The sequence below is a fragment of the Canis aureus genome, chromosome 36 (genome assembly GCF_053574225.1).
Source record: "Canis aureus isolate CA01 chromosome 36, VMU_Caureus_v.1.0, whole genome shotgun sequence".
NCBI classification, from domain to species: domain Eukaryota; kingdom Metazoa; phylum Chordata; class Mammalia; order Carnivora; family Canidae; genus Canis; species Canis aureus.
In genome coordinates this window covers 22,897,122-22,923,470 of record NC_135646.1, presented here as the reverse complement: position 1 = coordinate 22,923,470, position 26,349 = coordinate 22,897,122, and the positions used below count along the sequence as shown (strand labels likewise).

At 42.6% G+C, this 26,349-nt stretch overlaps 1 protein-coding gene across 4 annotated transcripts in view; it reads left to right on the top strand.

Moving 5' to 3' along the window:
* Positions 1-26,349, top strand: part of LOC144306210 (uncharacterized) — a 133,105-nt gene that overhangs the window by 12,932 nt on the left and 93,824 nt on the right. Inside the window, exons 3-4 of one of the 4 annotated variants that reach the window (XM_077885627.1) lie at positions 2,673-2,820; positions 3,382-3,808. In XM_077885627.1, coding sequence (XP_077741753.1) covers positions 2,673-2,820; positions 3,382-3,430 — 197 coding nt within the window. In that variant the 3' untranslated portion in view covers positions 3,431-3,808. Of the gene's footprint in view, positions 1-2,672; positions 2,846-3,381; positions 3,809-26,349 lie in introns of those variants that run through there. The other 3 variants (XM_077885631.1, XM_077885628.1, XM_077885630.1) reach the window with 3 other exon arrangements.

The window sequence follows — 26,349 nt, the reverse complement described above, 5'->3', positions numbered from 1 at the left end:
TGACGTTATTGGAAATAGGGTCTTTGCAGATACAATCCAGTTAAGATGAGGCCCTCCTGCATTACAATGGGCCCTACTTCGAATATGAATATCCGGTGTCCTCAGAAGAAGAGGGAGATTTAGACACAGACACTGTGAAGGGAACATGAGGACAAAGGCAGAGATTGGAGGATGCAGCTACAAACCAAGGAGCGCTGGCGGCCAGCAGAAGCTGGAAGAGACAAGGGAGGAATCTACCGAGAGTCGCAGAGAGTGGCCCTCCCAACACCATGCCTTTTTACTTCTAGACCCCAGCACCATAAAAGAATAAGGTTCTGTTATTTTAAGCCACCCAGAGTGTGGTACTTTGACAACCTGAGCAAATGGAGATAGAAACCAAAGAGAGGCTAGAGGACCAACAGAATCTGCCCAGACGGTAGAGGGGAGGTGACAATGAGAACTGCACAGTGTTGGTTGGAGTCTTCTTCAGTGTTCCTGGAGCCATCTGGCTCTCTTCTACTGACTGACTCTTAGAAATGCTGACCACTGACCGCAGGGCAGCTCGGGACCTCCGCCTCCCCCAGGTTGCTGCCCTCTGACCACTCGCTGCTTGGGGCCATGGCCGGAGCAGGGGACAGTAGGCCAGTCTGGGGGGTGCTCATTCTTCTTCAAGGAAAGAGAAGAAGTGCCCCAGGATGCAGATGGTATGCTAGTGCTGGTAAAACAAACAAACAAAATCAACAAAACATGCTGCTCTCTAAGTGAAGGGAGAACACACCGAAGTGATGCTGCCTGACGGAAGCATTGTGTTTGAGATACTACGAGAAAACTCAGCCTGAAACAGAGATGGTGCCTGATAAGCGTGTGCTTGGTGCCTTCCCTTCCTGGATGGCTGAGTGAGTGAATGAATGAATGAATGAACGAACGAACGAACAACGGCTCACCTAGACTCTGCTCTTTGCCAGCCTTGAACACCAATTCTGTGTCAGAGTTCCATGTAAAAAGAATCCACCTGTTTCTATTTCCCTAATAAGACAGAGACTCGTGATTAGGCTTGGATAAGAATTTTATCCTAGTCTAGAGCTAAAAGGAACCAGAAATTTTATTCTAGTCCGGAGCTAAAATGTCACAGAATAAATTCTTTTATTCACTCAGCCAATTTAACCTGTCAAACTATTTTAGTTGTTGAAATTATTTTACTTTAAAAATTTTACTTGAAAAAAGCACCTTCAGTTCTTCGGGGAAATGAATACTTTCCAAAAATTAACTACGATGAAGAGAGCTCATCACTTCCACTTGTTTGACCTACCAATTTCCAACAAAATCCTTTAAGACCCCAGAATGGACACGTGCTCCCAGTCTGACCTGTTCTTTGAGACCAATCAATGGGTTTCCCTTGGGAAATACGTTGCTTTGAAGAGCAATTGGGCGGCAGGCCCTTTTTGTCTGCAAACCTCTGCCCCTGTGTGCCCTGGCCCACAGTGAGTGCCTGGTAAATACGCACTGAGTTAGAATCAGACTAATTTAATGCGTGTATCTTCAGAGGAAGCTGCTTTCCTTTTACCACTGTCTCTGCTTTCAGCCTTTCAACTCAAAACTTAAAGGGCAAAACATATAAATATATGCAAAGCTACTTGTGTTTTCATTTTGCTAAAGGTATTTATATCATAAGGCATTTAGAGTCATCTGCAATGCTTTGTGAGACATTTAACTGGTACTGCCTTGGTTTCTCACTAATTAAAAATCAAGTTATTAGAATATAAATCTACTGGCAGCAGATTTAGGCAAGCACAGCACAGACGCAGAATAAAATATAGGGAGGGGTCGGTGTTAAGTTTTATGACTTCGACGTGCTGAAAATGACTTCCTCGTTAAGAAAACATCTTGCCTCAAAGCGCAGTGGCTAGTCTTGGGGTCTTGGGCCCATAAAGTAATTATTCCGATGGTATCTTTTTATTTTTTTGCAGGGGGGGTTGCAAAATATCTTCCATGTTTCTAAATGTCCATGGCTAAACTAGAGGCCCCCCCCCCCCAAAAAAAAGCTTTACCAACACAACTGTGTAAGTAAGAGTAGAGGGTGGTGGGCCGTGGAATGTCTGCAATGTATGTAAAAACCAGAAGAGCAATTAGCAGAGACTCCCACCCTGCCCATGGGAAAGAGGAGAAGCCCTGTGAGTCCTGGGGTGAGGCATGGGCTCTGTGGGTCCCTAGAGTGTGCCGAGCCACGTGGCTCACCAACAGGTGCTGTTGTCACCGGCGACTCCTAAGGACCATGGGCGGGCTCCTAGTGCTGTTTGAGACACTAACACGAACTCTGCTGAAATCCAGATACATATCTATATTGGAATTTCCTTTCCAGTTCTCTCTGTGCCCCTGCCCCTAAGGAACCAAAATAAGCTGGAAATAAATCAGATCCAGAACAGCCACAGAGCAATTGCCAAAGGGTTTACAACTCTCCGAAGGTGACTTTGGAGTGAGGTTCGCCTCAACCTAGGTCCTGGGACTATGGGGTGGATGACGGATTGCAGACTTTGGGCTCTAAATGCCCCCTGTGTGGCTCTTCGTCTGTCCATGTAGACAGAAGAATTGCACAGACTGATAATTTTAGAATGTAGTGTGTTACATGCGTCTCGAGTTTTTATGTCCTTCAGGTACGGTTATTCAGCCCTGGTCATGTGTTTCCTGGATTCTAGGGATTCAAGGTGGAGTGCGACTCCCTACTGATGACAAAACTCAAAGTCAGAACCTATCCAGGCAAGGGGATGTGATTGGCCAGGTCCCTGAGGCTGTTCAGGAGAGCATGAGAGTGCTGGGGCGAGCCTCCGTCAACTTGGAGAAAAGGTAACGCTCAGGCTGTCTTTGAAAGGTAAGTGGGGCATTGCAACATAGAGGATGAAGGTCCAAGAAATCTTAGGCAGAAGAGAGGGTGAGTGCTGAGCCGTGGAGAAGGGAGCAAGCACAGTGTGCAGAGAAGAAGTGGGCAGCTCGTTCTGGCCGTGGCTGCAGGTGCCTTGCGGAGAAGCGGTGGCAGCGGAGGCTGGATGGGAGGAATGAGAACAGGCGCTGTCATGCATATGGTAGGAAGCTTAGATCCTCTCCTGGCAAGGAGATGACTGAAATATATTAAGTGAGCAAAAACATAACCAGACACAAATTTTAGAAAAAAACAGCTCTTCCTATTTGTGGAGAATGCAGAGAATCTCCTTGTCCGTTCTTGCCCATCTTAATAAATGGTTAAATTGGCCATTCCCATGTTCAAACCCCAATCCTAAGTGTCTTTCTTTAGTGCTCACTTGGGCTCACTCCCCATATCCAAAATGCCTCCTAAGTCTTCATTTTCCATCACCATCTTCCCTTACCTGGATTGTTGTAACAGTCTCCTAATTCGCCTTTCTGATTCAGGCGCTGCTCGTACGCAATCCAATCTCCCAGGCCAGCAAGAGTGAACTAATCAAAAATGAGATGATGTTTAATAGGATTCTTCTCTGCTTAAAACTCTCCAGTACCATCATCTCAAGGCTCCCAGCGTGAAATCCAGGCTCCTTCCAATAGCCGATGGAGCCACATGATCTGTTACCAGCCCACCTCCCCATCTCAGCTTCTGTGACACTTTCACCTTTTCTATTCTCCGTTCATTCTGGCTTACTCTCCATTCCAGTTTTGTGCCTCTGTCTATTTCTGGGAGACTCTACCCAGTTTCAGCTGGCTGGCTCCTTTTCATCTTTCAAAACTCAGCTAAATGCTACAAACTCAAAAATGCCTCTCCTAAAAAAAGTATCCTCCCTTAATACCCTCCACTCAGTAATAAAATAATTTCCTTTGTAGTACTTCAAACCATCTGAAATTATCCTGTCTGGTTTCTTGGTCACCGCTTATCTCTGAGCATTAGAGTGAAAGCCCCCTGACGCCAGAGATTTGCTCCCTATCGTCGGTGCCTGGGAAGCACTGGTTCATCGTGGGTACTCAAGAAATATGTGTTGATTAAATTACAAAGTAAATGTGGCAAAATCAACCCAGAGGATCAGTGAAACAGTCCATGTGGAAGACACGAGGGTCTGAATTAGGGCAGCGGACCTTGGGGTAGGGGGGAAGGTGGGGATGGGAGAGAGAATTGGTGGCTGAAACTGATAAAGCTGGGTGACCAGTAGGATGTGGCGAGGGGAGAAGAGTGAGGAGATGGAGAGGTACCCACTCAGCACAAGAAGGAAGCAGACGTAAAATGCCCTCTGGGCTCTCCCAGTTTAAAGATTTGGAGGGTTTCTGTTTCTAAATAAAAGGATAAACAGCATGTGCTATTGAATGAATGAAAGGATCCTTCTAACAAAAGAGTTACTGAATTATTCATGTTACCTAGGAGAACTTACAAAATATGTATTAAAATTGCACTGAATGCAAGCTCTGTGTTGGGTATTACAGGGGATACGGAAGAAGTAAAATATGCTGTCCTTGCCCCTTTTCCTTGAGAATATAAAAATGAAGAATCGTAAAACCATTAGAGAGCAATCCAAGGGTAGGATAGATCATCAGCCTTGGAGATGTGCGATTCATCAGGGCTTCAGGGATCACAGACCAGACATAACATCTCAAATGGCCTTTCAGGGCAGAAAATATCATTCTGATTTCACCTCAGATCCTTTCTCTGGCCAAGAATGTTCCTAGATTAAGCAAGCTGGCTTTTGGAGCTCCAAAAAATATTGGCATTTTGAGACTTGATTTAGTAACATTCAAAGGAGAAAGAGTAGGATTCTTTTTTTTTTTTTTTTTTTTTTGGACAGTGAGCCAGATTTAATATTTACGTAAAAGTGCCAGAGTGGCACGGATTGCTCCAATGTTGACAGCGTAGGCCCAGTTTGGAACAGGACAGGTCAAGATGGGAGGAATAGATTGCAGTTGCTTTAGGAGGCATTGCCTCATAGGCCATTTTGTCTCCTCTGTAATATCTTACTTAGTGCCTTCCCATGACATTGGCACGATAAGCATGGTGGCACCCCCATCTCTTCAAAGACAGTCCATATAGCTCAGCACAGATCTCTGCTTAACCAGGATTTGCTAGTTGGTAGACGAGAGAAATAGGTCATCAGCCCTGAGTAAAGCGTGTGGAGGGTTTTTGTTTGTTATCTTCATTTGTTAACAGTGGAGGTAGATTGAGGTAGGCGACAGGATTTCTGAAGGATCCCTCTGAAGTTGATGGTTCTGAGTGCAAAACAGTCAACTCGGTATCCTCACATACATAGCCTGTGTTAATGCAGCTGCTAACTTGAAAACTCTCTGGACTCTTTAATAATGCAGTGGACTTGGAAGAAGGACATCCCAGTGGTACAGTCCTGCGTCAGAACCTCCCTATCATTCTTGCATGTGCTACTTCCTTTTGTTTCCCCTAGCAAGCCTGTAGCAAGGTTGACCTCTCCCACTGATAGTCTCATTTTATAGATGAAACGTCTGAGGACCTTGTAGGGCTCACAGAGAGTCATCAGGAAGCTTGGGTTAGATCCTGACCCCTGGCCTCCTGTTTCCTCGCTCATTCCACGCGAAATATCATGGGAGCTGTTATATGTACAATAGTGATTTGTGGGCAGCAGCAGCTTACATTTGAAGGATCCACAGCCAGTCCTAAGCCTTCCTTGCTGCTCTTCTAGTACTTGGAATCGTAAAAGTACACCACAGCCTTACACTGACAGTCAGGATTATGAACACTTACTGTACTGATAAAAATTTATATTTACTCTGTGCACTTGGCAACCTCAGCCATGAACACTTCTGTTACAGAGCGGTGCCAAAACACATAAAGTTTAAGGCTTGACCAAGCACTAAAGCAGAAGCTTTCACCCTTGAGAGTACTGAATAGGAGAATTAACTAAACACTTTCATGCTGTATCAAAAGCATCTCTCACCCTGCTAATTAAGATCAAATTGAAATAATAAACACTTGCACTAGTGGATCTTCCACAACTGGTAGGTATATTTCAAATCCGAACTTGGATAATTTCACAGTTCTTAATGACAAAATCCTGCAAATAACGGGTGTCATTAAAAACTTAATATACAGTTGATATTCAAGAGAATCACATACGTAATTTAAAAGCAGAGACTAAAGAGTTCCACATGTCTGCAGTGTATGCCGTGCTAAATCCTTTACATGTCGGACCTCCTTTAATCCTGAAAACGTCCCAGTAAAGTTGATAGCCTTATCAGCATTTTCTAGAGGAGATAATTAAATTTTAGGGGTGTAAAGTGATTTCTGGTGAGCTGAACAAATATTCCTCTAATCCTGGTTTCTTAACCCCTACGTAAATGAGTTTTACTGTTGCCAGAGAAAACCTATACAGCAAGAGTTTGCTGTAAAATATTGAAAGACTTACCGGTGATGACAAGGAAGGGCCTTAAGCTTCAAGTCAAAGACGAGGGCCCTCACAGCAATGGGAAATCCAGAATTTGGTGGAATAAAGGTAGCAATAGTAAGTAACCGAAGACAGTATAGTCACTATTCAACAGAAGTAGAAGGGTCCGTGAGCAACCAATGAGGCTGAAGAAATCAACACTGAAAAGCAGCAAAGTATATACTCAGTTGGAAAATTACACCCGAGTGTATGCAAACATTGAAACTCATGCTGTGTGTGAGGGTTCTCAGACCCTCTGATTTCAATGTTCCCCCTTTACAAGAAATATTTTGTAAAATTCCCCCATACAACTAAAAAATGGAATTCAGAGATAATATGAGAACTTTAAAAAAATCAGTATAATGCTCTAGCTCTAATAAAAAGAAGAAATAAAGAACAATGGAAAATTCAAGAGTTTATTTCAATATGTAAATACCCAGGGACGCTCACTCTAAAAGACAAATCCCTGCATTTCCAAACTGCCCCTATGGGAAAGCCCCCCTACCTCTTCCAGTTTAGATGGATCCAAGCGCATTAGCATAGACTTTCCTTAGATCTTGGTCTGAGCTAAAATGGGAAGGGGCAGTATTCGGGCTTTCAGCCCTGTCCCTTTATTTCCAAGGAAGTTACTGATGCAGACATAAGTTCAGGTGGAAATCAGTGGGAATTGTTTCCAAGGTGGATTTCTCCAATGGGAAAAGGCACACCGTTCAGAAGTTAGAGGGAAAGTGGCTAACTGACTTAGAGTTGCCCCACTCCTCATCTTCAGGGAAACCTGATTTTTCTCAGAAGGCTGGAGGAAGAGATCTCCATGGGGTCTCCTGGCTTCTTCCTCGGCTAAAAGCAACATATCTGGATTCAGTGAGAAACTGGCATCCACATGGTACAAAGGGGCATCTGCACATGAATCCCTCTCTGAACCTCGCCATGGATCCCACTCTGAACTGCACTGTTTTCCTTCACTATGAAAAGCACTTGTGATTAATCCACCTTAAGCTGAGCAGAGAGTAAAGTGAAGTACCTCTCCAACCATTGCACACTTTTGATAATACACTAAAGCATAGGATTTTGTAACTCTTAAATCACCTTCCCTTTGGCAGCTTGGATATATATCTAATTGAGGCCTGTCAAATTCCTTCTCAAAGCTGGCACCATGTCAATGACCTCCTGGCAATGGTCTCAGAGGGGTGAAGTGTTCAATGGAAGGAAGTATTTCCTTTTATTGGTTCTAAATTTACTAGCCTTTAGCTTCATTGAATTAAGTTATGGCACAGGGCAAACATTATAGTTCTAACTGACATTTATAAACTGCATTCCATCCATTAATCCTGAAAGGCTATGCAAACTGATTAACAAAATTAAATGTACAGATGTGTGTTCCTTCGGGCTTCCTGACGACTCTCTGGATACTTACAGGTCTTCTGCAGTTTGAGTAGCGCACGGGTTGCCTCTCTTGCCTCTATTTCCAGCTCCAACCTTCTGGTCAGAACAGGTCTTCAGATGCCCAGTGTCCTGTGAGCTTCTAACTCTTCCCCTGACTTGGGCAGAGGGAAGCATTTGGCACTGAACGTGTGGTTGACCAGAGATACGGTGGGTTTCAGGAATTTTCTTCTTCACCCACACATCTCTTCTCTTCTCCTCTCCTCTCCTCTCCTCTCCTCTCCTCTCCTCTCCCCGTTTCTCCTTTTCTTCTTTCTTCCTTCCCTCTCTCCCTCCATCCCCCTCTTCCTTCCTTCCTTTGCTCCTTCCTACCTTCTTTCCTTCTTTCCTTCCTCCCTCCCTCCTTCCATTTTTTTCCCCTCTCTGAGAGGCAGTATAGTATACAGGAAAGGCCAAAGGAGCCACTGGAATGACTAGTGTTTGTACCTAGGCTCTGACACCTACACCCTGTGTCAGCTCAGATGAATCACCTAAACACCCTGAGCTTTAGTTTTTCTCAGCTGTAAAATTAAAGATTTGAGTAGCATGGCTTCTAAATCTCCTCCTGTGAATTTTCAAGGCTCTATATGTCCTCACCTTTTCTCAGATTGGGTGGCCTTTATTCAGTATGCCTCTCACATGTTAACCCTGGCTTGGCTTTACTGAAAATAATATCCTAAACTTAACAACATATATGTCCCACAACCACGGAAGAATTCAAAGCCTTTCCACTGATCCATCAATATGTGCATAAGTAGCCAAGCTGCAAACTTCCCCTTGGGCTGTATAAATAACTGCTGAGAATGTGGACCAGGTTAGAGAATCTATAGAGGGATGTCAACCTCCCCACAATATTAAGTTTAAAAATTGTGGTATAAAAAATTGTGGTAGTAAAGGTGGTTTTTTTTCCCACCTTTATTGAGATATAATTGACATAATAACATTGTGTAAATTTAAGGGATACATGGGATTATTTGATACCCTTAGATATTGCAAAATATGATTTGATACAGTTATGTATTACCCTAGCTGAGACTTGCATCAGGCCTTCTAATTACCATATCTTTTTTTTTGTGGTAAGAATATTTAAGACCTACCGTACCCTTAGCAACTTTCAATTATATGATACAATATTCTTGATTATAGTCACCATGCTGTACCTTAGCTCCCCAAACTTACTCATCTTACAATTAAAAGTTTGTACTCTGACCAACAGCTCGCCTGCCCTCCCCCCAACCCCAGCACCCAATAAGCACCGTTTCAGACTTTGTTTTTATGACTATGGCTTTTTTAGATTCCACATGTGATACCATGCAGTATTTGTTTTTTCTCTGCCTGGCTTATTCTACCCAGCATAATGTACTCAAGGTTTATACATGTTGTTGCAAATAAAAGGATCTCTTTTCTTATGGCTGAATAATATTCCCCTTTTCTAGCTATCTGTATCTCTGTACATCTTCTTTATGCATTCATCTATTGACGGATACTTAGGTTGTTTCCATATCTTGGCTATCGTGAATAGTGCTACAGTGAACATGGGGGTGCAGATACCTCACTGAGATCCTGTTTTCATTTCTTTTGGATATATACCCAGAAGTAGGATTGGTGGATTGTACGGTAGTTCTATTTTTATTTTTTTGAAGAACTTCCATACTGTTTTCCGTAGCGACTGCACCGATGTACACTCCCATCAACAGTGCACAAGGGTTCCTTCCTTTTCCTCTACATCCTTGCCAGTGCTTATTATCTTTTTAATGATAGACATCTAACAGGTGTGAGGTGATACTTCATCATGGCTTTCATTTCCATTTCCCTGATGATTAGTGATGTAGATCAGCCTTTCATGTACCTGTTGGTCATTTGTATATCTTCTTTGGAAAAATATCTATTTAGTTCCTCTTTTCATTTTTAAATTGGATTGTTTGGGTCTTTGGCTATTGAGCTGTACGAGTTTTTTGTACATTTTAGATATTAACCCTTTGTCAGAAGAATGATTTTTTAGATCTGATTCAAGGCAGTCAATGAGGTAGTAAGTTATTTGACGACTGTCTTGGCAGGTAGTCTATGAAAAATAGCCTTTAGGTACACATAAGGGAGGAGGTGTTTTGTTTACCAGCCACAGAATACTGCTGGGCCCTGCCACAGCCAATGAGCTAAATAATGAGTTATGCCACACATCAGACTTCAGGCCCAAATGCCAGCAAGGCAAACACTAGTGGACAAGAGGCATTGCCCTGCTGACCAGTGAAGGTGCAGGATATCATGAGTGAAGCTTTCATCTCTGTTGTTATAAAGTCATATAAGCTACACATAGACTCAGACTTTAGGAAGGAAACAGAAGACAGAGACTACCTGAGAGATTGCACATGTTTACATGAAAGACTGATTTCTAAATTGACTATTTAAATAATTGGATATGATCAGACTTTAAACCATATTTGACTGTTTTTTTTTTCCTGCTAACCAATGTGTGGGAGTTTGGGATGGGGGTGGTGGTACTTGGCAGAGGACAACTAGATTAAATTTAGACAGAATTAAAAGTACTCTCCTTTTCTCTAACAATCCAAATTGTGGAGTGGGTTAAATTTTGTGACTCCATTAAAAAAATAAATGGGGAAAGGAAAGATAATCCTAGTATACAGATCTCATGAAACATTCTCAGATGTCAGGAAAAAAAAAGAGAAGGAAGACAGAACTTTGGTGGGTGGAAATGTGCAAATACACCATTAATTTTAGTGTAGGCTGAGTCCTAAAATCTAGAATAACAGCAATTATTATTTAAATTAATTCATTCATTTAGTTAATGTAGTTTTTAATGGCTACCATGTGTCAGGCACTATGTTAGGCCCTGGGGATGCAATAATGAGCAAAAAGGCATGGTTCCTGCCTTCATGGAAATTAGAGTTTTGTGGGAGAAGCAGATTAGCCAACAGTCACACAAATGAATGTAAGATTACCACCGTGATAAAGTGCTTCGAAGGACAATAGTGAGCTCGGCAATAACAAGCTATGAAAATGTACAGTGGAGTGACTGGAGTGACTGGAAAGGGAGTAAACTGTGGAGAGATGACAGGGTTAAACTTGACAGGAGAGCCTTAAAGGCAAGGCTGGGGGGTGGTGAGTCTAGGGGGGTGGTCTAGGCCAAAGCAGAAGGGGCTTGTGCTCAAGGGGTTTGCAGGTGAGGAGAGCAGCCACAGAAGGAGGGGGGGAGGAGGGGGAGAGGGGGGGAGGGAGGGAGATAGGGGGAGGTGCGGCTGGAGTGGTCCCACCACAAGGAACTAGTCTTTATCCTAAGTGGAATACTCAGTCCTGAGATGCCTTAAAGGAGTATATGTGTGTGTGTTGGGAAGACATACGTATTCTTTCTACTTTTAAAGCTAACTCCATCCACACACATTTTGCTTTTAGGTTTAGGCAACATTTTTGCAGAGAAATTATGTCTGACTGAAGTTTTATGTTCATTATTATTACTCAAAAACTGCCATCCAGCATCCCTTCCTTCAAAAGGAAAGCCTTTACGAATTCTCTGAGAATGTATTTGTATATCGAATGGTGTGCACCTCACATCACTTCTCTTGAAGTTATAATGGTCATACTGGTTTTATTTCAACCAACACCTTCTCAAGTAATGGGCTTGAATGAGAGACTGATCCGCAGTCTAGAAGATTTTGTAGGTTTCCTGAATATATCATCCTTATTTAATTGAGTATATAGTAAACACTACTCTGTGTGTGTGTGTGTTGGGGGTGTTAGGTTAAGAAAGAGACAAAGATCATTGAGCCATAATATAATCTCTTTTCCATCAATCTGAACCCCATAGAAAAGCCTCACTTGCATTTTGAAGAGTTCCATTGGCACTAAGCAATATACATACATTCTATTACAAAAATATTACTAAACCTCTTTTAATCATGACGATTTGGGGGTGGGCAGGAAATTAACCCTTTTTTTTGGGGGGGGGAAATTAACCCTTAAAGGCAACTTCAGTTCTACCACATTGTGTGGGGCAAGGGTGTAATGTCTTTATTGCTTTATCTAATTATAAAAGGGATGCATATTTATTAAGTATTTACACATGATATAAATGAATAAGTAAAACAAACCCCGAAAGAATGTCCCCCTTAATGATGGGGACATGGCGCTCAGGCTAGGGATGCTTGCTGTTCATAGTAATTGATACTAAACAATGGTACTTTACGTTATAAAGGTAACTTTTTGACACAGATGCTTTAAAGTGAGGACATCAAAAGAGTCAAATCTAAGTTACTTTTTCACCTTTGAGATAGTGTGATAAATATATTCAATGGTAAATCCTTTTCCTACTTTCTTTAAAAAAAAGACTTTTTTCCTTTCTCTTAGATTTCCTTTTTTTTTTTTTTTGATGTTTTCTTTGTCATTTTATACTGTTCTGTCTTTCTCAAAATAGAAGACTCATAAACCTAAAGCTGTTCTGTCCCTGGACCAATAATCTGAATGCTGGTTAGTGTATTACAGGGGATGAAGTTTTCTGATTTCTCCACTACCCAATTCAAGAAGTTTGGAGGGTTTGCGATCCCAAAATTGGTTTTTTAAGGCAAGCTCTACTTGTGGTAGCAGAGGAGACTCTATTCTCTGTGATGTACATAGACATCTCTCTACCACCTATTTTATGTGGGCACCATAACCATCACACACACACTACTAATTTTCTCCAACCATGGAAAAAAATTATGAACCATTATATATAGTGAACCAAATTTATCTGCTGTTGGTGGTGCCTGCGTCCATATCAGTTATATTTCTTTCTTTCTTGGGCAACTCAAGTGTCTTGCTTTGAGTAGGAGGAAAAAGATCTAAAAAAAAATTAACAAAAACTAAGCAGGTGTTTTTGTTGTTTTATTTTGGTGTGATTTTAAATCTAGCAGACTACGTATGTGGCTATATTGTGAGATTAATTATAACTCTTTTAAAATACTTATTTGCAAATACCAGCCTAAAGTTCTCTGATACTTTTGATAGCAAATTAAAAGTGAAACAAAGTACTGTGATATATAGTATTATTAAGGTTTCCATTGTCCAAGTTAGGTAGGTACTCATGGAAGGCAATAATCTTAATCTCTTTCAAACAAATAAATGTAATTCTCTAATAATTGTTTAAAACACTTGTGAAGGAAAAATAAGGGACTTTAAGATAATTTTTTTTTGAATCCTGATTTGTGTCTTCAAGACTTTTTTGAAGGTCACATATTCTTCCTCTCTAGTCTTTACCTTCCAGGGAAATTTCCTGACACATAGTAGTGTCTATGGCAACATGAATAACAAGGTAGCAGCATTATCCAGGGCCAACCCCGGAAAAAACAGGTACCCCATTTCATCTCCCGTTCAGACAATTCTAATGCTCCTGCCACATTCAGATGCCAGCCGCTAACATAGACTTTACTCTCTGCTCAGGTCATTATTCACTCTTGTCTTCTATCAGGTTGTGGTGGGAGAAATTACCCGACTGTGCTTGGAGTGGCTGTATCTTTTCTACCCCTCACCCTTCTGCTGGTAACAGATAGTGCTCCCTGGCCCTGGAGACTGAGGCACATGACTCAGGCAGGCCACACTGTCTGCTTCCGTTCTCTACGCCTACATATCAAACCACTCTATAACTTAGTGACTTAAAACACAACTTCCAGTTCTGCAGTTTGGTCTGGGGACAACCAGTCTCTGCTACAAGTGGTATAGATGGAGTTGGTTGGGTCACCCATGCAGCAGCATGGTGAGCTGGGAGCTTAGGGGAGGATGAAATATCGCAAAATGGCTTTAGTCACATACCTGGTGCCTCAGCTGGGATGGGCTGGAGAGGCCAGTGTGCCTTGGTTTTCCTCTAAATACTAGATTTATCATCATTCGCTACTCTCCCAAGCTTCTTTACATGGTAATAGGCTTCCAGAAAGGAGAAAGCAGAAAGTGCCAAGCCCCTTCAGACCTACACAAGCAGCTGGCACAGCATCATTTTTGCAAGACACACTGTCAGTGTAGATTCAAGTGTATGGCAAATACGTATCTCTCCAGGTGAGGGGAATGCCACGCATGCAGAGATGGAAGAGTGAGTTGGCAGGCATGCTGTGACCAATCTACCACAGTATCCTAACCCTAGAGAGTTGGCTACCCTGGTCGTCCTACCTAGGGCGTACACCTGACATGAATTAGGCCACACAGCTCCTCAGACTTCCAAACTGAAACTGAGATTGAGGAAAAAGAGCAGGAAGGGAAAAAGAAAAACAAGAACAAGTTTTTTCCTCTCCGGTTATTGATCTGGAAGGATGTAAGCCCAGTACTCTAAGTGGCCATCTTCTCTGGTGCGGGAAAGAGAAGGGAAGGAAAGCCCCTCTGTGATAGGAAAGGACACAGCCAACCCTGGAGACAGAGGTAGAGAGAAAGAAGGAGAGAAAAGGAGAGGGAAAAAGGGAGGGAGGGAGAGAGGGAGGGAGGGAGGGAGGGAATGAATGAATGAGTGAATGGGAATTGAATTCCTGGATCTAGTGTCCCAGACCAGCTTATTTTGCTTAAATTAAAGTGAAATAGGTTTCTTTTATTTTCAGTCCAGAGGTTAAAAAAAATCTTCAAGACCTAAAGACATCATCTTAAAAAATTGGGCACAAGGAAAAATAGGTGTTTTTAGAGAGGTAGGGGAAGACCAGCAGGAATTAGAGAAAGTCTGAGAAGTATTAGTTCAAGTCAACCCCTATAGGAAACTCATCCTGTGGCTTTTTCATACCAATTTGACTTTTGTAAGGCAAAGTCCACCACTTTGAATTATATGTGCTTCTTTGCTCTTTAAAACGAATGTGAAAAGACAGAAACGTTTAATGGTGCTCTCACAGGCTAGCTTAGGGTTTAGAACTTTTAACCACATATACTTTGTTTTCAGATGAAGTTATTCCAGAAAGTATGCCCTCAAATGGGGTAAGAAAGAAAATCAGTATACCAACACAGTACCTTTGTCTGGCATCCTAAAATTAAAAGTGTTTTTAGCATTGCTTAGAATTATTTTACTTAATACTGTTCTAGGTACTTTTTTGTAAGGTATCTTTTATAAGGGAAGTGATGGAGGTGAGATAATAGAGAAAATATATATTGGTCTCTGTCCTGGTTCCTGTCCTAAGTGGTAAGAGTACTAGGAGCATCTTTTGTTAAAGCATTTGGTCTTTGACCTGGGTTCCTGACACAGAGTTCCTATATCCTTTGGCATTTCTTGAGTAATGGGAGCACCTTTGTTCAGGTGACTCTGGGTGGGTTCTTGGATGGGGGGCTGGTCACCAGAAAGAATAAACCATGATTAAAAGATTGGACTTTTCAGCCACACCCCCATTCTCTGGAGAGTAAAGAGGGGCTGGAATTGGCATTCAAGATGGATTATACCTACATGATGAGGCCTCCATAGAAATCCTACAGGGAGTTTTGAGTTGGTGAACACCTGGAGGTGCTCAGAGAGGTTGTGTTCTAGGAGAGCGTAGGGAAGCTTGAGTCCCCTTCTTATATACCTTACCTTTGCATCTCTGCATCATTTGTATCCTTTATCACATCCTTTTTTTTTAAGGTTTTATATTTTAAAGATTTAATTTACTTATTTGAGAGAGAAAGAGAGAGAGAGTACACAAGCAGGGGGAGTGCAAAGGGAGAGGGAAAAGCAGACTCTCCACTGAGCAGGGAGCTCTATGCAGGGCTCGATCCCAGGACCCTGGGACATGGACCCAGGACCTGAGCCGAAGGTAAACGCTTAACCCACTGAACCACCCAGACACCCCTCTCATATCCTTTTATATAAAGTGATAAACAGCAGATAAACTTCTCCTCACTTCTGTGAGACACTCTGGCAAGTTAATCAAACTCGAGGAGGAGGTTATGGCAACCTCTGATTTATAACTGGTGGGTCAGAAGTGTAGGTACTAACCTTGGACTTGTGATCGGCATCTGAGGGCAGTCTGTAGGACTGACCCCTTCATCTGTGGGATCTGATGCTCTCTTCATTGTCAGAGTCAAACTCTAGGACATCCAGCTGGTGTCCCAGAATTGCTTGGTGCGTGAAAACCTCAACACATCTGGTGACCAGAAGTATCAGAAGTGAAATGTTCTCTGTGGGTAGTAGAGGAGAGACACACAGCAGGAGAAATGAGGTTTGCTTTACAATGGATTGAATTTTATATACTATTAATGGATTTTCAAGTTGTATAACTAATACTGTGTAAAAGATGTGATAACAACAGCCATAATTTATTCAGTATTTATTGTGGGCTAGGCACAAGGAGACTTGCTGTATATATATGTAACAGACATACGTGAGACTTTTCCTCTCATACCAGAACTGTTATTTAGGACAAATAGGGCTAAATACATTCACATCCATGAATATTCCTTGAGGAGAGGGACTTTTCTTGCTATCAGATCACTCCTAAGTGAATCTATGCACATGGCAAAAAAGAATACCCCATCATAGTGACTTAACTAGACCTGGGCTTATGTTTAAATAAGACAAAAAGGCCAATAGTAATAAGTCAAGATTGGTGAAGCTACTCCAGAATGTCATGAAGGACCCAGGTCATCCATCGTATGTGGTATTTATCTCCAGGTTTGCCAGGTGGCTCTTCTCTTCTAGTACTGGGTTTGCACTCCATAGAAGAAGAAAGGGAAAGAGGGAAGATGTCTAAAGTCGTTATAATAATGGCCCTCACTGAGTCACACTGTGCTTTTCCCATGCCCTCTCGGGGGTGACATCACTCTTCTGTCTCTACTCCCTTGAGCCTGGGCTGGACTTGTGATTTGCTTTCACCAAGAGAATGTGGAAGAAGTAACATTATATGAGTTCTAGAGCATAGGGCTTGAGAGACCTTTCAGCCTCTTGGTCTAATCCTTGAGACCTTTAGAAAATCATGCTGTAAAAAAATCCAATAAAACCTATTTAAGGATAAGTGGCCTCATGGCGCTCTCAGGGCCTCGGCCAACAGCCAGCGCCAACTGCCAGATGTGTGAGTGAAGCCAGCTTGGACCCTCTGGCCTTGAGGCCAGCCTTGGTCTCAGATGGCTTCAGCTGCATGGTGAGCTCAGGAAAGACCAGGAGAACTGCCCAGATTGTCAAGGGACAGAACTACGAAAAATAATTATTGTTGCCAATGAGTTTTGGGGTGGCCTATTATGAAGCAACAGATAAATGATATACTGGATTATGGAACCGTTCATTCCTAAGTAAGAAAACCAAACCAAACCAACCAACAAACAAACCCCAAAAGCCCCTGGGACTTAATTAAGGTACATCCCCTGCTTCCGGAGTACTGGAAACTGCTAACATGTGCCTGGCTGAATTTGGGAATAGCTGTGGACCATTGACTGGATGAGACATCGGAAGTCTGAGGAGTGGATGAATATGTCTGCAGAGGAAGGACACACATCACCAAGGCCACAGGATGACTTTGGTAGGTTCTTATAAATGGGCACAAATGATTCAATCCCCCTGAATCCATGGGTAGCCCTTCGCCCTCATCATTGCACCTGGGCTGCTTAGACCAAAGAATGTGGCAGACGTGCCAGTTCTGGATCCAGAGCTCAGGAGGCTCGCAGTGGCCACTTTTGCTGAAACACCAGGTAAGGAAGCCCAGACTCATCCGAGTGAGGATGAGAGGCCTCCTGGAGAAGGAAGCCCTGGAGAATGACCAAACTCAAGGACTGAAAGAGAAGCTCAGCCAGGTGCCTTCCACCCGGCCATTCCAGCTGAGGACCAATGTGAGAATGACCTCTGTGACCCTCCCGCTCTAGGCCCAGCCACTCATTGGCCTCAAACAAGCGAGCACAGCCAGCGCCACCTGAGACAGCACAGTTATGACTAAAGTGCTTATTTTTGTGTTAAGTCATTCATTTTTAAGGAGGCGTATTTATACACCAAGGCAAAGCTAATGAAACTCTACGCAGTAAGTAATCTTACATCTTTTTAGCCAAAAGGAAGCTACTTAGGCACCCATAGGTGCCAGCCTGGAGTCAGCAAATATTTTAATTTCTCATTCTCAGAGGCAGCATACAAAGGACAGAGGCTAGGGATATTTTCTTGGTAGTCAGCCCCAACTATCTGCCACGCTGCTCTATCACCTATGACGAGGAACATGAGTGCCTGCCACCTAATAGGTTTGTGACAAATATGAATAAGGTCAAGTGTAAGGAGCTTCCAGCAGGGGGCTTGCCTCATAGGAATTTTTAAGAAGCATCTGGTGAGAACACCATCTCCACCCACGTCTCGTGTGGTGGAGTCTGAAAGATTTGTTGACCTTGTGGGGAATGTACTCTTCATATCACCTTTCCATGGGAAGAAGTGGTACATGTTCCTCCCACCCAGAGCTAAATGAAAGGGGCCACTGGTAAGGACTGGGGACAGCTTCAGGAAGGAGAGCCTGGCACCACGTTCCCTGGTGAAATGCTTTCTGAAAGTCAGAGCTCTGGGGCCACTCCAGAGCCAAACATACGGAGGGTAGGAGACACTTGTCGGCCTAGGCACCCATGGCATGGAGAAGAGGAAAAGGATGTTTGATACACATTTCCTGTGTTTTAAAATATAGTGCATTGATAGAAAATTTGAAGTATAGTAAGATCAGTAGATCAGGAGACAACTGACATTGACATGACAGCTTGTCACTCACAGTTCCCAGGGGGCGTCGGGGGGATATGCTCCATCTCGAAGGACACATGGAGAAGCACCAGGGTCAGTCTCGGGGCCAAGGGAGAGGGGAGGAATGTGGGAAAGGGCCTGTGGCGGTTTCCCCAGGAAGGAGCAGGAGAGATGGGGCAGTTAGGGCTGTGTAGGCCACTTTGAATAATTCTACAGGCTCTGGTACGTGGGGGCTGTTCCTAATTGGCACCGGGCTCAGGGGTAGTGAGGACAGGTGTATAGTTGTCCAGAGGATGGGAGCCCAATAAAGGAGGGAACTGGGGAATATGGACTCTGGATCAGTTGGTTTGGACTTGAACAGCATGCCTCTGGGAGGACAGGAGCTGATGGCAGGGTGAGAGCAAGGGAGGCAGGGGGCCAAGGCGAGGGGACTCAGGCCTATTACCCGGTTATCCGGAATGACACATGTCTAGCATGTAGTTTATAGAAGCTAGAAACAGGCTAACAATATCCTTCCTGAGGAGTGGAGGTGTCTACTCCTGGTTGAGAGATTTCTGAAGGTGAGACTCTGGAAGGAATGGCCAAAGCCAAAGGGGCTTCAAGAGACCAAGATGCAGAGTACCCCACAGAAGGTGGGTGATGGGCCCTCTCAGCCCCCTCCTCTCTCAGGCAGCCCCGGGGGGCTGCAGGGCCTAGGCTGCCAGCAGCAGCAGCCTGGCTGCCTCGTGGAGCGGGGAAGAGAAGTGCTCTGGAAGGGAGTGGCTCTGGAGCCTGTGCTGAGGGAAAGCGGGAGAAGGAGAAATAGGATACAAAATGTGCAAAGGCACAGCGTGCCCTGTTCCTGCCGACACACCGTCCACCTCAGGCCCAGGTCTGTATTGAATAAGAGCTTATGGGATTGAAGTTTTGAAATCACCAGGAGTGTGTTTTATAGGCTGATAGGTATGCTATTCTGATACACCAGAATCTTTTTTCTTTTTACCAGAATGGTTTTATATGCACAACCTTGGTTGGTGTTTTGTTTTATTTTTATTTTTTTTATGATTTTATTTATTTATTCATGACAGACACAGAGAGAGGCAGAGACACAGGCAGAGGGAGAAGCAGGCTCCATGCAGGGAGCCCGACGTGGGACTCGATCCCAGGTCTCCAGGATCACGCCTGGGGCCAAAGGTGGCATTAAACCGCTGAGCCACCCAGGCTGCCCCACGGTTTCTATTTATTACGGGGAAATGATAAATGTCAAAATCAGCCAATAATAGAATATGTAAGGCAAAATCTAGAAGAACTCCAAACACAAAGCTTCCAATGCCCTCTCCCATAGAGTCAGTTAGTTAGTTATGTTTTTACTGTTCCAGCGATGGTGGTGTTCAACAATATTCATGGAGTACTACCAAGCAGGGAAGTTCACCTAAGATTCTAGGTCCAGAGTTTTTTTTTTTTTTTTTAAGTATTTTATTTATTTATTCATGAGAGACACAGAGAGAGGCAGAGACACAGGCAGAGGGAAGCCTGATGTGGGACTCAATCCCAGGACCCTGGGATTACTCCCTGAGCCAAAGGCTGACTCTCAACCGTTGAGCCACCCAGACATCCCTACTCGCCTTTTTTCTGTCTAAAAATTTCATTTCACTTTCCACGTAGTTACAGAAAGCCTTAGGAGACGTCTCATTTCTCTGACATGGCAGTTGAAAGGGCAGGAGCCAACCTAGACCACGGTTGGCTGCCAAGGTCAGATTTGAATTCAGGGTGTCAGACTCTTGAGACTAGTCTTTGTTCTAGTTTTGTCATATTGCCTTTTAAAAATTTTAGTTACCCTTCTTACCTGGTAATTCCAACCAATCTTCTTTGCAAATAGGAGACAGGTTTGTGAGCACCAACCTTTGTACTCACATGATTCCTATAGTTCCCTTCAGTTTTAACTTTTCAAACTGATATGACAAAGTCCAATCTTCTTCCTGCAAGACTATTAAGTAAATTTTTCTCCAATACCTATTCCACATAAAAATAGTCCTGAAGAAGACTAGAAGGTCAGCTCACCAAGTCCCTGACTCCTTTCTGAACCATTTGAGAAATTAAAAAATAAATAAATAAATAAATGAAAAATAAACAAACCTGAAGGTCGGGAAGGAGAAATGGCTTTATAGTTGCCTTTAGAAATGTATTTCTGAAATATTCTCACGTAGAACTAGAGTGTAGCTCTTGATGTACTTTCCCTGTATCCTGTCATCGCTGAAACTGGTAAGCGAAAGAAGCACAGGAACAGGTAGAAAGTACACAAACTGCTAACATTTAATTTTGTTTCAAAGAACATTTCATTGAAATGATTAAATCACTTTTCCACAAAAATGACAGGATGCATCATCTGTCGAGAAGGAAGTGTGTTTTGGTTGCCACTTCAGAACTTCTGTTAAGATTGTCCAAGGCATGTGTTACGAGAGGAAGATTCACTTCCTAGGTCACTGAGCATTTGCCGCTGAACATATGCTACCTCACAATGGCACACATCCACAGCTTCTTATTGCACAGTGATCTGAATATTTTATGGATATTCTGAATGGTAAGATAATTGGTGATAGAACGCTGGAAGGAAGAACCAATAGCTTTTTTGTTGGTAGCATTTATCAGATTGTCAATTAAATGCTTGTCATGTGGTAAAGGGAAAATATTTATTGCTGCAGCAGGACATCAAGCGGGAGTCCACGGGAACAGAGAGATCCACACCTTCTAGAATGACTCGTTGCTCTTTTTTTTTTTTTTTTTTGTCACCTGAAAGTACTATAGCTTTACGTTTAGTAACAAGGGGGGGTGGGTGGCTTATCTTGTTTAAAGTTTATTGGTAAAAGAAAGTATTGGCTTTTGTTTTATAAATACGTAAGGCTAATCGGCTAACTGAAATATTAGCTATCTCAAATCATTTTGGGGAGGAGGCGTGTAAAAATTTTACAGCTTTGAAGTATTTATGTGCAATGTACAGAACTATTTGCTAATCCCATGAAAGGGGTTTTAAAGGGCTTCTCATTTAAAGTATTATCTACTTGTTGGAAATGGGTTCATTTCCCTTTTCTGTGCTCCCATAGCGCTCTGTGCTCAACTTGTGCTGGATTCCCGGCTCACCTCTCCTTCGAGTCTGCACATCCTCCTCCAGAGACTATAAACTCCATGGCAGCAGGAACCAGGCCTGTCTTGTTATGTCTCTAACTGCCAAAGCCATGCATTGAGCTTGACAGAGCAGGAGTCCATAAATATTTGATGATTCACTGATAGTGGCCTAAAAGAGAGTTTTCCAAGATAAACAGGCAGCTAGTTGATATTTACCACGTGCCTTTGGTAAAATCTGCCTCAGCATCTTCTAACAGTCAAGAGCAGCTAAATTATTTTTTAGTGCAGCAGTAGTAATACTCAAGCAAAGGCCTGTTTGGTGCATGAAAAAAATCGCACCATTTCTTTGTAGAGGTGAATGCTCTGGGAACTCTAAATTTTTCTGTAATGATGAGCTGAGTGTTAAAAATAATGGGTAGGAAAAAAATAATAATAAAAAAAATAAAAATAAATAATGGGTAGGTAAATGAAATTTCAGTCAGAAGACCATGAGCCATGACACTGAACAATGGACCTTTTCTATTTTTTTTAAAATCATCTGGCCAGTTGTTTCGAGAATATTCATATATTATGACGTGTTCACGTGTCTGACCTGTAACTGATTTAATTATAAAGCCTATACGTATTCAGTTCTCTAAATTTCAGGATCTCTCTAATGTCTGTATGTGTTTGTACATTAATGGTTGCTTTCTGTTGATACTTTTGTAAATGTTGTGCTCTCTCTAGAAAGTTTGATGGTGACTCAAGTTTATGCTGCTTTTCAATGCCAGGCACATAAATAGGCTTAAAATTACAGTTTGCTTAAATAACCTTTTAAAATAATCTATAGATAGAAGTAATCCAGTAATGATATCCTGAGATGCAGCCGCTTGGCCATTCCTTTTGGCAGCCTTTAGATCACGTTCTGTGGGGCAAGGCTCTCATGAATGCCTAATATGGTCCTGAAAGCTGGGGCTGTGGTGGGTTTAATAAGTCCCAGCCTTTTCACAGAAACCAAATTCAAAGACATTGTCACGATTTCTGGAGCAGCAACTGAGAGTCACTTAATATTAGAGAGAACTGGTTCCAGGGGACCAACTTCATTCCCTGAAATCAACTAACAATTTTTAGTTTGCTTATTCTTTCCCAGCCCACTCACCCGAAATTACAGAGCTTTCATTTCTTTGGCAACCGCTAAAAAAATGACATCAAACCAGGCGGCGGTCATTCAGCTCATACCTTCAATGTGTTCCTACAAACTGTGTTGAAAAGAAGGCTCTGCACCCTCAAGTCTAGGGCTAAATCCTGAATACCTTGAGTGTGACACTTCACATGATTTTCACTATCAAAAAACTCTCAAATATCCAAGATCATTTTCCAGATTATTTTCTCAGATTTTTTTTTTTTGACATACCAGACATTGATTGTCTTGGCCTCACACCACGTGACCAGTCATTTCACCAGATTAAGAGATGAGGAAGAGGGATTTAGGTTATTTATTATTTTCAAACCATGAGGAAGAGGGATATACGTTATTTATTATTTTCAAACCATTACAAAAGTGATGCCAAACAAACGGCCCACTGGACTTTTAAATCATGATGGCATTATAATTGTTCTACCGCTGATCAGTGTGGAACGCATAGTCTTACGTGCCAGCACGGTGCTCACTTACCATTTGCAGTAACTTCATGAGCTAGCACCACTCTAGTCTTCACCTTACAGATATGGAAGCCGAGGCTGAGAGCGTAGCACACTTAAATTCCTACAACTGTGAAGTGATAGATCCGCATTCAACCACGGCCAGTCTGATGTCGGGAATTAACCAACTCTGCTACCAAATGCAGATTATGTAGACATCAGGGGAGAAGAGTCTGTTTTGAACAGTGTGAGATACAACTACCCATCCCAGCTACAGAATAAGCCATTGAGATCTCAGGAAGGGAGAGGAAGGGGTTATAAAACTGGGAAGGCGCAAGGTGGAAAACTGAGGACAGAGTGTTGTTAAATATTCATAGGCAATGTTTCATGGCTGCCATCAGAAACACAAGTTCGAGCCCAACCTTTGCCTGGTTTAACCCACAGACACAAAAACTAAGACATATGAATGTCTGTGATTTCAGATTTGGAGCCATTAATGTTACAGGAACAGAGTAAGTAGCGTCTCACGTTTGGTGTGTGCTGGCAGGAAGGGGGCAGACATGTCACTGTTTATGGCCAGGGATGTGAACCAAGAAGACGCTGAACATTCAAGCAAAGGCAGGTGTCAGGGTGAGTGCTGGCGCCTGTCACAAGCCAGGTTTTGGAGACGCAGGAGCTACCCGGGTGCTCTAGATGCCTTGAAAGGGAAGCAAATGAGAGGCTGGGAGGTTTATCTTTAGTCCAGATTAATCACATCCAAGGCCTCTATGTTTCACTTACCCCTCAATGCCCACACCATGCTGTCTGGGCTTTCTTGTGGCTTTTGGTCAAATCACTTGTTGCACCTTAACTCTGAGAGCTTTCCATTGACAGCCTTATTTTAGAGCAAGTGTCGTCTCCTTTCCCTCTCTCTGTGGCCTGTAGCATAGGCATAAGTTGAGGTTATTAACCATTATCTCCTCTTCCAAAATCTCTTCTGATGTATTGTTCTGACTCTTTCCTTTTTTTTATTTTTTAAAATTTTGTATTGGAGTTCAATTTGCCAACATATAGCATAACACCCAGTGCTCATCCCGCTAAGTGTCTCCCTCAGTGACCATCACCCAGTCACCCCAACCCCTCGCCCACCTCCCCTTCCACTACCCCCTGTTCATTTCCCAGAGTTAGGAGTCTCTCATGTTTTGTCACCCTCACTGATATTTTCACTCATTTTCTCTCCTTTCCCTTTATTCCCTTTCACTAATTTTTATATTCCCCAGATGAATGCTGACTCCTTTGACTAATTTGTTACTCGCCTTTCTGATCATCCATTAATTTATTTAGCAAACACTCTTAAAGGCCCATGTGGTGCAATTAGCTAAGAAATGCACATACAGAAAGCCAAGTCTGTAAGTTGGAGACAAAAAGTGAAGTAATTATAAAATAGTTTGATAAATGCATCATAGAATCATGGAAAGGGGGCAGCCCTGGTGGCTCAGCGGTTTAGCGCCGCCTTCAGCCCGGGGTGTGATCCTGGAGACCCCGGATCGAGTCCACGTCAGGCTCCCTGCATGGAGCCTGTTTCTCCCTCTGCCTGTGTCTCTGCCCCTCTCTCTATCTCTCTGTTTCTCATGAATAAATAAATAAAATGTTTAAAAAAAAAAAAAAAGAATCATGGAAAGGTTCCTGCAAAGAGAATGAAAAGAGGGGATCTCTGTCCACCTAGAAGAGTAAGGGAAGGCTTCTAAGAGGTGGAGATGCTGGGTCTGCATCTGGGTCTGCTGGTCAGGCTTTACCCAGGCAGTAGAGAAAGTAATTACGAGGTTGTGCAGCAGTGGGAGAAGGTAGCAAGTCTCTCAGTGAGGCTCCCCTAGAGGCTGCCTGGCTGACAGTCACAGGAGCTGGAACTGGCTGGATATATGATGACAACAAAAAGAGCAGCCTATCGACTTTGGAAATCATCCTGAATCTATAAAGAGTTTTGGCCAGTGGAGGTGACATGATCAATTGGTGGTTTAGAAATATTATTCTGGCATCAGTGCGATAAATAAATTGGAGGAGGGCAAGACTTCCTTTATTTAGCTTCCTCCCTCTTCCCTGTTAAGGCAAATCCTCAAGGCCTCTGCTGTTATTTCACTTCTTTTCCTGGGAGAATGTGTCTGCTCCTGTGTCATCAATGATCAGAATAACCAGTTGACTATTAAATATTATTTTCTGCCTCTTACCTACTTCTTGCTAAGGTCCATTCTACTTCTGTGTGCTTGAAGTCATTTCCTCTCCAACGCTGCTGTCTTCCAGCAGCCACCGGGCATCACAGTGTGGACACATCTTGGAAGGCCTCCCTTCTCTCATTGCACTGACCTGAAGCCAACAGGTTTGAATACTCTATATATTTCATTGTCTTCTGCATTTTTTTCTTTCCTCTCCATTGCCGACTCTTACTAATATAGCCCAGATCTATGTCATTTATCTAGATGATTAATCAAGACTCTTCTTCTTCCTCAGTTGTTCATTTTGGGGACAAATACATGAATACTGTACCATGAAAAATGCAAGCACACAAAACAGCGTACAAAACATTTTATAGTGTAGAAACCATAAAATGGGCATTCATATTTCTACCACCAAGACTAGGACTTAGAACATTGTTAATAAATTACAAACCTTTTGTATACCCCTCTTCAACCTCATCTCCTCCCTCCACCACTCAGAAATAAACATCACCCTGAATTTTACATTTACCAGCCCCTTCCATTTCTTTATATTTTTAACCATCAACGTTCAATACATTGTTCATTTTATTTTTCTTTAAACATTTTATTTATTTATTCATGAAAGATAGAGAGAGAGAGAGAGAGGCAGAGACATAGGCAGAAGGAGAAGCAGTTTCCCTGCGGAGAGCCTAATGTGGGACTTGATCCCAGGACCCCGGGATCACGACCTGAGCCAAAGGCTGACTCTCAACCGCTGAGCCACCCGGGTGCCCCTATTTGTTCATTTTAAAAAACTTTTTATAGAATGAATCATACTATATCTATTCATTGGGGACTTATTTCTTTCACTTAATACTATATTTTTAAATTGATGCATGTGTGTTGTAATAGCTTATTTATCTCCACTGCTAGTAATATTCCATCATTCTATCTCTATTCTACTACTTGTTCATTATTGTGTGTATATGTATTATATTTTATAATGTATATTATATTTTTATGTTTTATATGTATTATAACTACTTGTTCATTTTATTATATT